Source organism: Staurois parvus, unplaced genomic scaffold (genome assembly GCF_062004578.1).
Source record: "Staurois parvus isolate SC_StPar_1 unplaced genomic scaffold, SC_StPar_1.0 ptg000340l, whole genome shotgun sequence".
Taxonomy (NCBI): Eukaryota; Metazoa; Chordata; class Amphibia; order Anura; family Ranidae; genus Staurois; species Staurois parvus.
Window position 1 is genome coordinate 3,471,160 of NW_028318136.1, and position 15,955 is coordinate 3,487,114.

General features: G+C 43.0%; 1 protein-coding gene across 1 annotated transcript in view; it reads left to right on the forward strand.

The window, feature by feature from the left end:
* The window catches only part of LOC149456957 (sprouty-related, EVH1 domain-containing protein 2-like), a 74,227-nt gene that overhangs the window by 39,843 nt on the left and 18,429 nt on the right, over positions 1-15,955 (forward strand). The window contains exon 2 of the mRNA XM_089684246.1: positions 821-992. Coding sequence (XP_089540372.1) covers positions 821-992 — 172 coding nt within the window. The remainder of the gene's footprint in view (positions 1-820; positions 993-15,955) is intronic.

Genomic DNA, 15,955 nt, shown 5'->3' on the forward strand with positions numbered 1-15,955 from the left:
TATATGAACCACTGATGTATTTATACATGTTGATCATATTCCCCCATTAATCTCCTCAAGAGAGAATAAATTCAGTTCCTCTAATCTTTCCTCATGGCTGAGCTCCTCCATGCCTCTTATCAATTTTGTTGCCCTTCTCTGTACTTTTTCCAGTTCCCCAATGTTCTTTTGTGAATTGGTGCCCAAAACTGCACTGCATATTCCAGATGAGGTCTTACTAATGATTTGTACCGGGGTAAAATGATATCTCTCTCTCAGGAGTCTATACCTCTTTTAATACAAGAGAGGATTTTAGTGATGACTAAAGAGCTCTATAGGGAATCAGGACCTCCTTCCCCCTGCTGGTGACCCCTCTTCTGATATCTAAAGATCTATATAGGGGAATTAGAACTTTCTTCCTCCTGCTGGTGATCCCTCTAGTGATGCATCCTAGAATTCTCTTCTTTTCTCACAGCCTGGTCACACTGTTTGCTCAATGTGCATTTCATCTGAAATAAGGGCCCCCAAGTATTTTTCCACTGTAGTCCTGGCTAACACGGTAAACCCAGTATTGTCCTCTGTCAAGGGTTTCCTTTTCTCTAGGTGCATTATTTTATATCAAAGTATTCTTCAGGCCTAAAATGATTTCTTAAACATGTGCAGAAATGCAAAAGCAGTTCAGAAAGCGAAAGGGTTAACCAATCTATGCATCATCCAAAGCTAAAAAATAACCATACCTTCATCTTTTATCTAAGCCTTCTCCAATCATAAAGTCTAATAAAGTTAATGATGGAAGAACTGCCTCTCAATTAACTTTTGTCTTTCTTCTTTACTGTTGTAGTTACATCGTGAGAGTTCGAGCAGTGGTGATGTCCAGAGACGACTCTAGTGGGGGCTGGGTGCCAATGGGAGGAGGAGGTCTCAGCCATGTAATGATCTGCAAGGTTCGGCGGCCAGACTCCTCTCACCAACGAGACTACCTTATCCGAGGGGAAAGGCTGCGAGACCAGGCTGTATGTATCCTCATTATATACAATGTATGGCTCTTATACATGTTACTTATGCAATTTAAGCCTTAATGTGATATTAAACCCTCAATTTCGTAAGTACCTTCAGCAGATGATTTACAGTGGTTTTATAGTTCACCATATTTTCTTTATTGTTGCTAAATTAACCAGTATCTATTAGTCTCTTCCTGCGGAATGCAAGCGTTGTGCCTTTACCCCAGCTAATATTTCACATATCATCTGACATTGTGCATTAGTTCAACAATTTTGGAAGAGTGTCACTCAACTTATCTTGAAAGTTAAGGCTTTCCCTGTCCTCTTGTCCATCTCTGTCTGCATTTTGGGCCTTGTGGAGGGACCAGCCACCATGGTAGCACATAGAACCCTGCTGAGCATACTTCTGTTCTACGCTCGTAAAGCCATTATGCTACATTGGAAAAAATCCCATGCCCCCAACGCTGCAGTTCTGGAAAGGAATGGTGAACTCTGTTTTACCATTCTATGAGGCCATGCATTTGAATCGAGGTTGTCCCAAAAAAAGGTCTGGGGTATCTGGACATCTACAGCTGATACTACTGGTCAGTTCCCAGTTGTTACCGTAAGATAGTCAGCTTGAAGGTTTCCATCCATCAAAGTCTTTACTTTGCCTTGAATGTGGGGTTATGTATATTCCTGCTACTGGGATACTCGTTGAATTCTTGTCTGTATTCATTCTGTGATATTTGACATTGTTGGGATGTGTCTTATTATAGGTCTTGTAGGTTTTGGCTTTGGTGTATTGGCTGCAAACAATTGTCTTCCCATGTATGGTACATGACTTGTCCTGGAATGATGGGGAGGGGGGGGTGTTGCACAGAGAAAGTTTGGGGGTGGGGGAGGTGGTGTGGGGTTTTTCTGGTGATTTTCCAGACCTGCATGACCAGTTTTTGGTGCCAGTCTGGTGGCTTTAATATTTTTTTATTGTTTTATTTGTATTTTATTTGTGTTATCTTTCTCAAAAATCTTGATTCTTATTCTTCAAATAAAAAAGTGGTTCTAAAGTAATTTTTTTTTACCTTAAAAAAAACTCCCTGCTATTTTTCCTTCCCCTCCTAAACACCTATGTGACTCTTGCCACCACCCCTCACTTCCTGGTTTCACAGGAGATACTGAGAGCAGTGGGAGCCACAAGCTCCTGCTGCTGCCAATTAAAATTCTGTGAGGAGGGAGTGGGGGCGTGGCTTACCTGCTCTATGTGTGTCTATGGATGCATAGATTCCGTGGTGCACAGGTGCCCCCAGAGCACCTGGTTAACTAAAGAGGCGCTCGGAGGAGGAAGGAGCAGACAGCGCCAGTAGGGACTGTCAAAGAGGAGGTAAGGGACCGCACTGTGAAATATTGTTGCACAGAGCAGGTTTGATGACTTTTTTTTTGTTTTAAGGAAAAAAAAAATTAATATCACTATATCACTAGTGAATGAACGGTTTCTTTATTTTTTTAGTTCTTGTTTATGTTCCAATTTAAACTGGTGTCATAACTGCTGCCCCAGGTTCCCTGTTTCATGGTGGCTCTTTTCTCTTGCAGTGTCCTATGGAGCCACCCTTACATGCAGAGCTTAGTCTCCCTACACTGCATCAATAGAAACACCTAGCCCCTTAGTCTAGGATGGCAAGGCACTCCCCTGCTCCTCCTTACTCCAGGCTTACAGACTGACTGGAGACTACACTGTTCACTGTTAATGCTTTTCTGTGAAAACCAGAAGTTCAAGGAAGCAGCACTGAGAGAGCAGGAGCCAGCAAATTATCCTGGAGTGGGGCTTTAAACCTAAAGTTTAATATGCTTGGCTTCTCTGGTTACTCCCTCTCCCTTCATCAACATGCTAATGATTAAATAAAAACAATAACCTTTATGTATGCATTAATTACTCTTACTGGGGTTCTATGCAATGCAGGCAGATCATGGCTGGCAGGAGAGGATGGCAGAGTGCTGTACATAGCTTCCTGAAAACATCACAGCACCCTGCTTCAGTACTTCTTTCAAGAGCCCTCACCATGATGTAAGCAGTGGGATGGTTCCTGGGGAGGAGTAATGCAAAATCAAAATGCCTTAATGGGTGGGTGTCAGTCTTGAGAAGTTATACATTCCATGGAGGCTGTATTTGCATGCAGACCAACCTACGTAATGCCCACATGTGATACCAAGCCTCCATCATTTAAAGAAATTAAATCCAATGAATGTGTAGCACCCTGACGGGTCCTGACATTTGTCCCAAGTTCTATTCCGGAATCAGCACAAGCAGCCAGGCACACAGCAGTTTCCCAGTCTCTCAACACAATGACTAGACAAGTTTCTTTTTGAAATTTAAAGTGATATTACAGACAAATTTTTTATAAAAAAAAAAGTTATAATTACCTGCTCTGTTTTGCACAGAGCAACCCCGATCCTCCTCTTCTCAGGTCCCCCACCAGAGCTCTTGGCCCTCCCTTCTTCTGAGTACCCCCCAGAGAAAGCAGATTGTTATGGGGGCACCCAAGCAGGCTCGCTCCCAAGCCGCTGCTCAGCGTGTCCATTCACACACAGCCGTGGCTCGACCCTGCCCACCTTCTCACCTCTGGCTGTGTGGCTGTGATCTCCACCAATGAGGAGGGAGAGTGCCTGAAGACCCAAGGCTTTCATGCACTTCCCTTGATCAGAATGGGGCTCAGGTAGGTATTGGGGGAGCTGCTGCACACAGAAGGATTTTAACCTCCATGCATAGAATGCATGAAGGTAAGCAATCTTGAGCCTTTACAACCACTTGAACATTGATTTAACTTGGTTGAGGTGTAGGGTGAGCCTTGGGATACTCTAAATCTAGTGCAAACTGAACGGAGGACACTTTCTGGTAGTAGCTAGGTTCCCCAGAATGAACGTCTTGTGATAAGAGAGAATGAACATACAGCCTAGGTGACTTCCACTCTGGAAGCAGCCCTAAGCCAGCAATTCAGAAACAGTCTCTCACAAAGGGTTAAACAGCACCAATTTCTACAGGATCTCTCTCTTAGGCCTCTACTCACTGTGTCCCTGTATATTTGGATGCCTCCTTCCAGTACCAGCCAGACACTGTACAGTGAGCCTCCTAGCCAGAAGCTCCTGCAGTCTTCAGATAATCTGTCTAGAAGGGCAGCAGCCCCTCCAGGCTGGGTCTTTTCCCCAAGGACCCTGCTGTTTCAGGTCCCAGACTATTTATACACATTGAAGCCCCCTGCTGGACACTCCCTTGGCCAGGGATTGGCTGAGGCTGTATGAAAATTCAGCCCAGTGTCTGCCTCTTAAACCTACTATATTCCAGAACCTACTAGAGTGCAGGGGGAATTAGTTGAGTCTGCAACCAGCAGGACCCAGAACAGCTAAAAGCTCCGCTGGCTACAGAGGACCCAAAAAAACTACATTTACCTGATTTTACTAGCAACTAGGAAGGCGCTACATTCAATTCCCACCAAAAATAGGCCTGTCTTCATGGGCTGAACAAATTAAAGCTCTTTTTCCCAGGAGACGAGTCTCCCATTGCAGCAAAGGGAGGAGATAGGGAAAATAACAATTTAACAAAACTTTTATGCGGCATTCCGCATTGTGCAAACTGGTAGAAAATTTGTAAACTTTTAGAAATAATTAACTATTTACAAGTGGAGGACTGGCACCTGACCAAATAGATAGCCATCTAGTGTCATAACTCCAAGCAAGGTCCACACAATATGCAACATACAGTCAGGTCCATAAATATTGGGACATGGACACAATTCTAACATTTTTGGCTCTATACACCACCACAATGGATTTGAAATTAAACGAACAAGATGTGCTTTAACTGCAGACTGTCAGCTTTATTTGAGGGTATTTACATCCAAATCAGGTGAATGGTTTGGAATTACAACAGTTTGCATATGTGCCTCCCACTTGTTAAGGGACCAAAAGTAATGGGACAGAATAATAATAATAAATCAAACTTTCACTTTTTAATACTTGGTTGCAAATCCTTTCCAGTCAATTACAGCCTGAAGTCTGGAACGCATAGACATCACCAGACGCTGGGTTTCATCCCTGGTGATGCTCTGCCAGGCCTCTACTGCAACTGTCTTCAGTTCCTGCTTGTTCTTGGGGCATTTTCCCTTCAGTTTTGTCTTCAGCAAGTGAAATGCATGCTCAATCGGATTCAGGTCAGGTGATTGACTTGGCCATTGCAGAACATTCCACTTCTTTCCCTTAAAAAACTCTTTGGTTGCTTTTGCAGTATGCTTTGGGTCATTGTCCATCTGCACTGTGAAGCGGCGTCCAATGAGTTCTGAAGCATTTGGCTGAATACGAGCAGATAATATTGCCCAAAACACTTCAGAATTCATCCTGCTGCTTTTGTCAGCAGTCACATCATCAATAAATACAAGAGAACCAGTTCCATTGGCAGCCATACATTGCCACGCCATGACACTACCACCACCATGCTTCACTGATGAGGTGGTATGCTTAGGATCATGAGCAGTTCCTTTCCTTCTCCATACTCTTCTCTTCCCATCACTCTGGTACAAGTTGATCTTGGTCTCATCTGTCCATAGGATGTTGTTCCAGAACTGTGAAGGCTTTTTTAGATGTCATTTGGCAAACTCTAATCTGGCCTTTTTGAAGCTCATCAATGGTTTACATCTTGTGGTGAACCCTCTGTATTCACTCTGGTGAAGTCTTCTCTTGATTGTTGACTTTGACACACATACACCTACCTCCTGGAGAGTGTTCTTGATCTGGCCAACTGTTGTGAAGGGTGTTTTCTTCACCAGGGAAAGAATTCTTCAGTCATCCACCACAGTTGTTTTCTGTGGTCTTCCGGGTCTTTTGGTGTTGCTGAGCTCACCGGTGCGTTCCTTCTTTTTAAGAATGTTCCAAACGGTTGTTTTGGCCACGCCTAATGTTTTTGCTATCTCTCTGATGGGTTTGTTTTGTTTTTTCAGCCTAATGATGGCTTGCTTCACTGATAGTGACAGCTCTTTGGATCTCATCTTGAGAGTTGACAGCAACAGATTCCAAATGCAAATAGCACACTTGGGATAATGAGGGAATAACACACACCTGGCCATGGAACAGCTGAGAAGCCAATTGTCCCATTACTTTTGGTCCCTTAACAAGTGGGAGGCACATATGCAAACTGTTGTAATTAATACACCGTTCACCTGATTTGGATGTAAATACCCTCAAATTAAAGCTGACAGTCTGCAGTTAAAACACATCTTGTTTGTTTCATTTCAAATCCATTGTGGTGGTGTATAGAGCCAAAAATGTTAGAATTGTGTCGATGTCCCAATATTTATGGACCTGACTGTATACATTTCTAACAAATATAAATCTAATGCTCTAACAAAGAGAGCACATTAAAAACAACAATTGTAGGTAAGCAGGATACTTTAACCAAAATAGTACCTTCTCAATTACTTGCAAAAAACAAAGAAAATGTACATATATACAGTTTAAAGCCTAACGATCTGGAGCATCACCTCCAAGAAAGTGATCCTCCAGCAAAGCAGGTCACTATAAATCCTAACACCTATTCTACAAATTCTAGCAGTATCACCCTCAAAGTCCACATATAACATTCTATGCATTACATCACATATTCCTTTCACTAAATATCTACACCAATAGAATACCCCTAGTAGGAAAATGGTTCTTAACTCTCCATTCAGTCCAGAGCCCTGGAAAAAAAACAGAGAGAAAGGCATAATGACTTACTAAACCTATCTACAAAATTTTCAGCAAAGTAGTATCTAGGGATTCTTTGTGCTGAAAGTCTCTGTGATCTAATGGGTTCGATCTCTGCAACTCCCCAATGTCCTTAGGACCCAAACATAAGGAAAGGGTACATACAAACTTCAAAAAAGGGACCATCACATAACTTAACATAGGTCCACTTCAGCAAATCAGATAAAATAGAGAGGGTCCCCTCCCCTACCTGGCTTGTCAATGGCCTCTGCCTAACAGTGTTCTGATGCCTGTTTCGTGGGCAGAGTTCAGTTCTGCAAACAACATAGGATCCCTTGGACATTTGAGCATCCAACACTGGAAGGGGGCCCTCAAACAAGGAAGAAAACAATTTCAGGGGATCGTAGGAATCCAGGTAGAACACAGCTGTAGGCCATGTAGTAAAGTAGCAGGCTTATCCCAGTAGAATGTGGGATCCAGAACCTGGGCAATTCTTCCATCTGGGCCCCAAATATTCACGCATCATTGATGACCCTGTCTCCGGCCTTTTTGATAACTGTTTTGTCTTTGTTTACGAAATGCCCCAGCTCCAACTTTTGTTTATTCATAGGAAATTATCCCAAAATCTGGTGACGATGGGGCTTTGTCACATGAAGAAATTCCCATATCTCCTCATTGCACCAGTTCTCCCTCATTGCTTCAACTTTGTCCATCACTGCTGGGTTACAAAGGGGTATTCATACCTAAACTCCAGGGCTACTCTCCTCTGCACAAACTGTTGTAGCCCTGAGAACCTGGGAAGTTTGTCTTTGACCCCTCTGCCTTGCAGCATGTAAGGGTTAGTGACCCTCTTGATGAGTTCATGATGGGCCTCACTCTGAGCAACTGCCCTTGCCCAAGGGGGTGACAGATCCAATATGTGGTCTTGGTATTCCTGGCTAAGCACCAGTCTTTGGGCACATTGCAGCACCTGACAATTGTGCATCTGGTCTGGTCAAATCAGGATCATCTGCCTGTATAAGCATTGTCCCTTGGAGGCATCCTCAGGTGAGATGCTGTCCCAGGTGAGGATGCCTCACAGGTAGCTGCCTTGGCTGTGGCTCTTTGTTCATGGTGATCTCCCCAAGATCATTCAGATGAAGATCCCCCTGAGGTGTCCCACTCACTTATGTCCTGCTCACTGGTGACCATGCTGAACTTGAAGGATCCCAGGTCAGTTTCTGGATGACTCTCCTGACTTCTTTACAACGCTAACTCAGTCCCCTTCAAAGGATCCTCTACTGTGCTAGACACTGGGGCCACTAATACTGTGGGCTTTACTGTTGTTCCTTCCTCATTGGCTGCACTCTCCCCCACTGAGAATGACACTTCTGCACTTGTTGGGAGGGGACCCTTTGTGTGGCTGTATACGTAACCTCAGGTCTTCCTCCCGAGTCTGGGAAGTAAACTTTCTTGCCTCTGCTCAACAGCTAATAGCTAAACTCCTCAGATTGAACTTGATAAGAGAGCATGGACATATAGTTTAGGAGACTCTCACTCTGGAAGCAGCCCTAAGCCAGCAACTCAGGAACAGTCTCTCATAAAGGGTTAAACAGCACCAATCTCTCCAGGATCTCTCTCTCAGGCCTCTACTAACTGTGTCCCTGTATGCATGGATGCCTCCTTCCAGTACCAGCCAGACCCTGTACCGTGAGCCTCCTGGCAGAATCCTCAGCAGACTTTCTCCCAAGTGTCCTCAGCAGTTTTAGCAAAAAGGCCCCCCAGCTATCCTTGAGCTGAGACCTTACTGAATCTCCTGCAGTCTTCAGCTAACCTGCCCAGAGGGGCAGCAGCCCTTTCCGGTTGCGTCTCATCCACCAGGACAAGGATCCTGCTGCTTCAGGCCCCAGACTATTTATACACACCTCAGACCCCTGCTGGTCACTTCATTGACAAGGGATTGGCTGAGGCTGTATGAATATTCAGCCCAGGGTCTGCCTCTTCCAATTCACCATATTCCAGAACTTAATTCAGCCCAGTGTCTGCCTCTTAAACCTACTATATTCCAGTACCTACTAGAATACAGGGGGAAGTAGTTGAGCCTGCAACCAGCAGGACCCAGAACAGCCATCAAACTCTGTTCCAGTGGCTAACGAGGAACCAAAAACTACATGTACCTGATTCTACTATTAACTTACTAGGAGGGCGCTATAAATGAAAGGACTGGGCCAGGAATAATAAGGGTGGGGAGGAAAGAGCTAGATGATACTGGATTTCTTTTTCAGTTGGGAAGTAAGGTGGGCTCTGACTTGTTGCAGCTCCTAATGCTTATTGTGAGAAGATCACAGTGTGCAGTGAAATCAGAGCAGGGGCAGAATGACCATTTGGAAACTCGGGCACTGCCCGAGGGCCCGGGGTCAGTAGAGGGCCCCATGAGATGCCCCTGGTACCTTTTTCATAGGCTTTTTTGAGTTTGGGCAAGGACACAGGGGCCCCATGAGCCCCTATTGCCCCCCCCCATGAGTTGTCAGTCCGCCCCTGAATCAGAGTAAGCATTTTCAGAACAGGAAAGGAGGCTGTACAACTGTACAAGACTGAAGGGAGGGCTAGAGTTCACTTACTTGTGTCTCCCCTTTGATGGCTGGATGAGCCGCGCAGTACGAGTTTCCAGCGAGCAAGTGATCACTTGCTCATCCACTTGGTGAGATGCGACACATGCAAGCAAGCATTTCCACTCCCTGCTGCCAAAAAGTTGATGTTAATCTGTCATGGCCCTTAAGCCTACATAACATTTCCCCTTCTCCATAACAAAGAGGGGGGTGTTCTGTAGTCCACAGAGGTATCCTGTGCAGACTGCTTGAAATACAGGTTTTCTGGATTTCTTGCAAGATCAAAAGGTATTGTTTGTACTTATCCAATTGATGTCAAAAACACTTCTCAGGGTATATTTAACAGAAAGGGAACAGATCAATAGGTCTCTTTCACAAGTGCTTTGATCTCTGAAGAGCAATCCACATTTGGATCACTCTTCAGAGAGCATTTGACAGGCAGTGAGGAGGCGGTACAACACTTGCTTTAACCCCTTGAACCCCACACTAGAGCACCGGGACGATTGCAGAGCAGCCCCATTTACTTGAATGTGTCACGCTCGGATGGTTCTTCGCCCAATGACAGTAACAGAAGCAAGGCATTGCAGGCAAGGCATGTATACAACCCCAGCCATTGCCTCCACACCTAAAGAAGGAGCAATAAAAATGGGGCTCAACCGCAGGGTTTTACTTCCCTTTTTTAAAAAGAATTTCTTTTCACCTCCCCTGAGTGCTGCCCATACTCTACTTAAGCTGGCCATATGCGTGTAGATTTTCGGATGAGAATATTCGTACGAAAGTCGTACGAAAATTCTTTGAACATTTGGTGAATGGACAAATTTAATTCTAAAATTGTCTTTTACTTTTAACATTCGAGTTTAAAATGAATGTAATTTCTGAACGATAACCACATATACTGGCTGAAAATTTTTGTTTGATGGAGAAGTTTTCCTTCTTGCCCCTTCAAATTTTCCCATCACTGCAGTTGAAAACAAACATTGACTTGACTCCACTAATGATTAGAAAATCAAACGAATATTCTTGAAACAAAAATTCTTGAATGAAAATCTATACATGCATGACCAGCTTTACCTTCAGCCCTGATCCAGCCACCTTCGTTGTGTGGCCCCGCACAAAGCCGCAGGGCTTGCCATGGGAAGGTTGTACTCGTGGTGTCATGTGATTGCTTTGAATATGGTTTTCCCAAAGGAATAAGCAGGGTTGTGGCGCGCATGCGCATTCCGGAGTGGCCAGATTTTAGAGGAAAGACTGTGCATTTCAGAGGGGAACTGCACAGTGAAGCTCACTGGATCAGGCTGAAGGGAAGTATAAGGGCTCTTTTATATGGGTGGTAATGCTTACTGTCCTCTGAAAAGTGATCCGCGGTGGATTGCATTTATTAAGTGTTCTTGCATGGCAGACCACTTACTGATATCTCACATATATATTCTTATTATTATAGCCAAATTTACCACCCTAACTCCTCCCACAGTTTTTACACTACATAGACAGTAATATACCGAAACGTGCGGATTGTTCCCGATTGGTGTGCTATAACTTTGTGGAACGTTTCGCCAAATGGTTCACAAAATATCAGCGTTTTTGTGGTGAAATTGGTCCCATAGGAATGAATGGCGGAATGTTCAAAACTAGAGTGGGAGCTGACAAAAGCTAGAGTGTGAGCTGAAAAATCAGGACATGATTTCTAAACTGCCATCACTCTCTCATTTTCAAGCCCTCCTACACACATCTTATATCAAAACGTTCAGCTATCCCTGTTGCCACTCAAAATGTCCACGGCTATGCCATAGTCCTGATAGTTTTCACAATATGACCATTTGTTTGCAACTCACGCCGCCCGTTGACATTCATTGAAACTGCACTCTAGCCACCTCAAATTTGAAGGGGAATTTCTAAACTGCCACTGTGCCTTTATTTTAATATTTCAGAGACATACTATGCATCAAAATGTAGGTCTGGGTCTTGTAATTCTCACAATATAAAGCTCTTCATTGTAGGATTTATAGTTTTTAAACAACAACCGTTTGAAGATGGCAACCGCCAGTGAAGTGAGCAAGTTGGAGCAGTTTGTTTTTAACCGCTCTTCTCTGCCCTTGCTGTAGAGTGAGCTGCATGAGTTTTTAACCCACTCCATAAAGTTACTCTGCCCAGTCCAACCTTTTCACAGTTACTCCAGCCACTCCAACCACACAACAGTTACTCAAGCCACTCCACCCAGTTAGTCCGCCCACTCCAGTTGTAGACTACTGGTGGAGGCAAGAACACTTCACACAATTTCCCCAGAAATTGTAGCTTTTCTAGTTATCCTTGTACTTCCACAGTTTTATTGGATTAATAATTAGATTAACCACTAGAGGGAGCTCTGTATTGTATCTGATCCAGGGAATATTCGATTGCCTCTCGGGGGATCAGGAAGGAATTCCCCTGCAGGAGCAAATTGGATCATGCTTTGCTGGTTTTTTTTGCCATCCTTTGGATCAACTGTGGGTGTAGGATTATAACTTTTTTTATTTTATTTTTCTATGGTTGGACTGGATGGACTTTTGTCTTTTTTCAGCCAGACTAACTATGTAACTATGTATTGGATTCATTTAGCTTTTTTCTATGGAGAACAACTGGTGAGATGAGTTATCAACTACGCAGGAAGCGTGTTGTATGCATGCGTCGGCAAACACCTAAAACACAACTAAACCCACTGAAAAGAACTAAACCCTCCTATCCTTTGCAGCCAAGGAAGCAACCATCCTAGGCTCTGTTTGATCTGCAGATGCCATGATGCTGCACATGTGATCAGTTATGACACCAGACATTTCATGGCATGACAGTTCGGTTGAGAGCACAGACAACTGTGACGTTTATCTTTCAGGGCAACTGCTTTGGGAAACAGTTAATCAACCAGTTTAGCTCTGTCTAAGGGTAACCATACACCAGTAGAATTTACTTTTTTGTTTGATTTGCTAATAGTGCAGTCGCCGATTGTTTCCTGACCATAGTCACAAGCAAAATTGAAGGAGCAGGATGGAAATATTTCTCAAATAAACAGAATTCTAAAGCCCCATGTACACGGGACACTTCTAAATGATGGAAACTGACTGCTGGAAAACGTAGGTAAAAAATGTCTGTTTAGCTGCGTTTGCATAATTCGCTTATGCACGTTTATGTGCGTTTGCGTTTAGAAGCGTTTTTTAAAGATAAGCACAGGAGAACAGGAGAACCTCCCAAATGCCCAGAATGCGCTGAAAAGTGGTAAATTATTAACTATTTCAGACTGTTTCAGAGAAATACAGAGAGTAGAAGCAGAGACAGCAGTATATGTTGAGATAATTAGGTGTGAGTTGCTCATTAACATTTCTTTTGTTTTCAAGGGTGGGACAGGTGACTGGTGGAGGGAGTCATTAAGGTCACCTGGCAGGGGGTCTTCATGAGGAATTTGAGGTGTGAATGGTCATTAACATATATTTTGTTTCCAAGGGTGGGAGAGGTCTGAGGTGTGAATTGGTCATTACAATGTGTGACAAGCTTGGTAGGAACATCCTGTGTTCAGTGTTTTGTCCATCTGAGCACATTGAAAATGCTTTGCATGCATTTTTCATGATGAAAAAAGGCTCTGGACAGCATTGGGAACTGGAGGAGTTAAAAAAAAATGAAACTGCAAATGTCTATAAATGCGATTTGCCGCGTTTAGCCGCGTTTTGTGTTTGAAACGCTGATAAAATCGACTGCTGAACGCACGTTTGGTGCGTTCAAAAAAATGACGGTAAACTCAAATGCCTGTAAACGACTGTAAATGAAGATGTGTACATGGACACATAGGAAAACACTAGGGAGAGTTCAGGGGCTGCTGAAAAAAAAAGCTGAACAGCTCCTGAACGTCAGTTTATCAGCTGCAGTGTACATGAACCCTAACAGTGAATGTGACTTTTGTTCTGGAAATCCCATTAATTTCAAAATCAAATGTGAAAAGCAAATTTTGATGTACATTTGAATGACATTCATCAGGTCTCTGATGGCATTATTGAATGTACTAATCTGATTTTTTTTTATACAAACGTTTATATAGGAATCTGCCAGTGTGTGGCCACATTAGGCTGGCTTGACATGGTATTGGCATTGTGATGCATTTATTGGTGCATGTTCAATGTGTGTTGTTATGGCACATCTTGGATGACTTCTCTACTATACGCCCCTCGACACTTGTTGCACTAACATAAGAACTGTGTTCTACAACCTTCCTTGATGCCATACATACATGCAAAGTGGCGTTAAAGCGGAGTTCCAGACATTTTTGTGTTTATTAAAAGTCATCAGATACAAAAACTGTAGCTGCTGACTTTTAACCACTTCAATACCGGGCACTTATACCCTCTTCCTGCCCAGGCCAATTTTCAGTTTTCAGCGCAGTTGCACTTTGAATGACAATTGCACAGTCATGCAACACTGTACCCAGATGAAACTTTTTTCATTTTTTCACACAAATAGAGCTTTCTTTTGGTGGTATTTAATCACCACTGGGTTTTTATTTTTTGCTAAATAAAACAAAAAACACCTAAGCCTTTTGAAAAAAAACGCACTTTTCTTCGTTTCTGTTATAAAATGTTGCAAATAAAAAACATTCCTTCATAAATTTAGGTCAAAATGTACTCTGCTACATTTCTTTGGTGAAAATAATAATAATACTTTTTTTTTCAAATGTTTCTATTTTTTTTTTATTTTTTATTAAATTTTTTTCTTTTTTTTTACTATTTTATTTTTCAGCACACTGTGACCAAAGCAATACAATGTTACCATAGTAACATTGAACTACTCTGGGCAAGTGATCAGGATTTTTTTTTTCTTTAACACATTATGATTGCTAATACCAATGTATTTAATTGATATTTGCAATCATTGTTACTGATGTTGTGATTAGCTGTGATTGGGCAAAGCTGATCACATGATACAGATGGGCTGTGATTGGCTCTGTCTGCATCATGTGACTGCTTTGACCAGTCACAGCTAACAACACAATTGTATGCAATGGATGGCATGACAGAAAGCCATCCATTGTATACAATCGACATGTGATCTGCTGTGATTGGCCACAGCGGTCACATGACACTGGAAACAGGTCGGTGTAGTGATATGTCATTGGCTGTGTCCCGTGGACACAGTTGGTGACAGATCGCGCCGTGTGAGAGACTCATTTTGACAGGATGTCATATAACACCCAGTCACAACGAGGAGTGTCCCACCCGGCCATCAATCTGCTATAGGCCGAGCGGGAAGGTGTTAATAAACACACACTTACCTTTTCCAGGGTCCAGTGATGTGCTCACCCGCAGCATCCCTTCTTCCCTTCTTCTCTCCACGCGACGGCATCTAAACTCTGGACAACAAGCTGTGACAGCTTGCGGCTTCACAGCCGTGTGCCCACTGCGCATGCGTGAGTCGTGCTGCACATCCTGATTGGTCCGGCAGTTTTCTGTGAAGGTTACAAGGAGACTGTGGGAGGAAGGAGGGGGTGCTGCAGCAAACTGAGCTGGAAGTGGGAGCGGGTACCTGTCAAAACCAGGTACCTGTTCCCCCCCAAAAGCTGCCAAATATGGCAGTAGAGGTAGGGAAGAGACAAATAAGCGGAGCTTCCACTTTTGGGTGGAACTCCGCTTTAATGAAATCAGTGGCTAACCTGTATACATGCATGATTAAAAAACGCATAGATTTGAATGAGCCCTTAGACTTGCATTGTGAAAAGAAGCAGTAAGGTACAACCAATGTATAAGGGCTTGTTCATTTATGTAGTCAAGGGGTGGTAAACTTGATGGTGTTTCTATAAAATACCCTAAAACAAACAGATTCCAGCTACAATAAATTTTATATATGATTATAATTCACATACTGATTCCTGGTCTGTTTGTGAGGTCCTGAGGAACAAGAGGATACCAATCTAAGGACACTCTGTACATATGTGGTTGATTATAGGGTAATTATGCACTTTATATATAGTTTGCAGTGATATTTATTAATTTTCTTTTCACATGAGTGCTGTGACACTGGAGTGTTTTTTTTGCATGATACACGTGTGGCACTTTAGTTCTGGGATTTAAAAGGTAATATACTATGTTGAGATTTTGTTTTTTGAGGTATTTGAAGAGCACCTGTGATTGATTTGCATCTTCTTCAGTGGAGTAGGAAGCGTCTTCCTATCAAGAAATTGATCTTTGTTTGGACACATTATTTGGACACTTTGCATATTGGGACTTTATTTTATTTTTGTTTTTTTATATATATTTTATATTTTTTATTTTTGGGTAATCTCTTTGGGTCTTGATTTTTTCACTATAATTGTGGGTTTTTGGGTTTAAGTCAATGAATATATGTTTTATTAGTACTTCAGGGGAAGGATATTGATATGACTTTAAGGGATTTCTGAGGATTTTATATATATACGTGTGCTGATTTATACTTATTCTGATGGTGTTTCTACTGTCCCTCAACAGCTCCACCTTGAGCTGCAAAGGCAGCGGCCAGGGATGTACACATGCGGCAGCCATGGTGTTTTGCTTTGCAGCCGCTGCAGAAATTATACTCCCCTCGCAACTGTCAGTGTGATGGGTGGAAGGTGTGTAAAACTGACAAGCTGACTGTCAGCTGTCAGATGAAAGTGATCCGGCGTTCAGGCACACACCCCTGTAAGTGCAG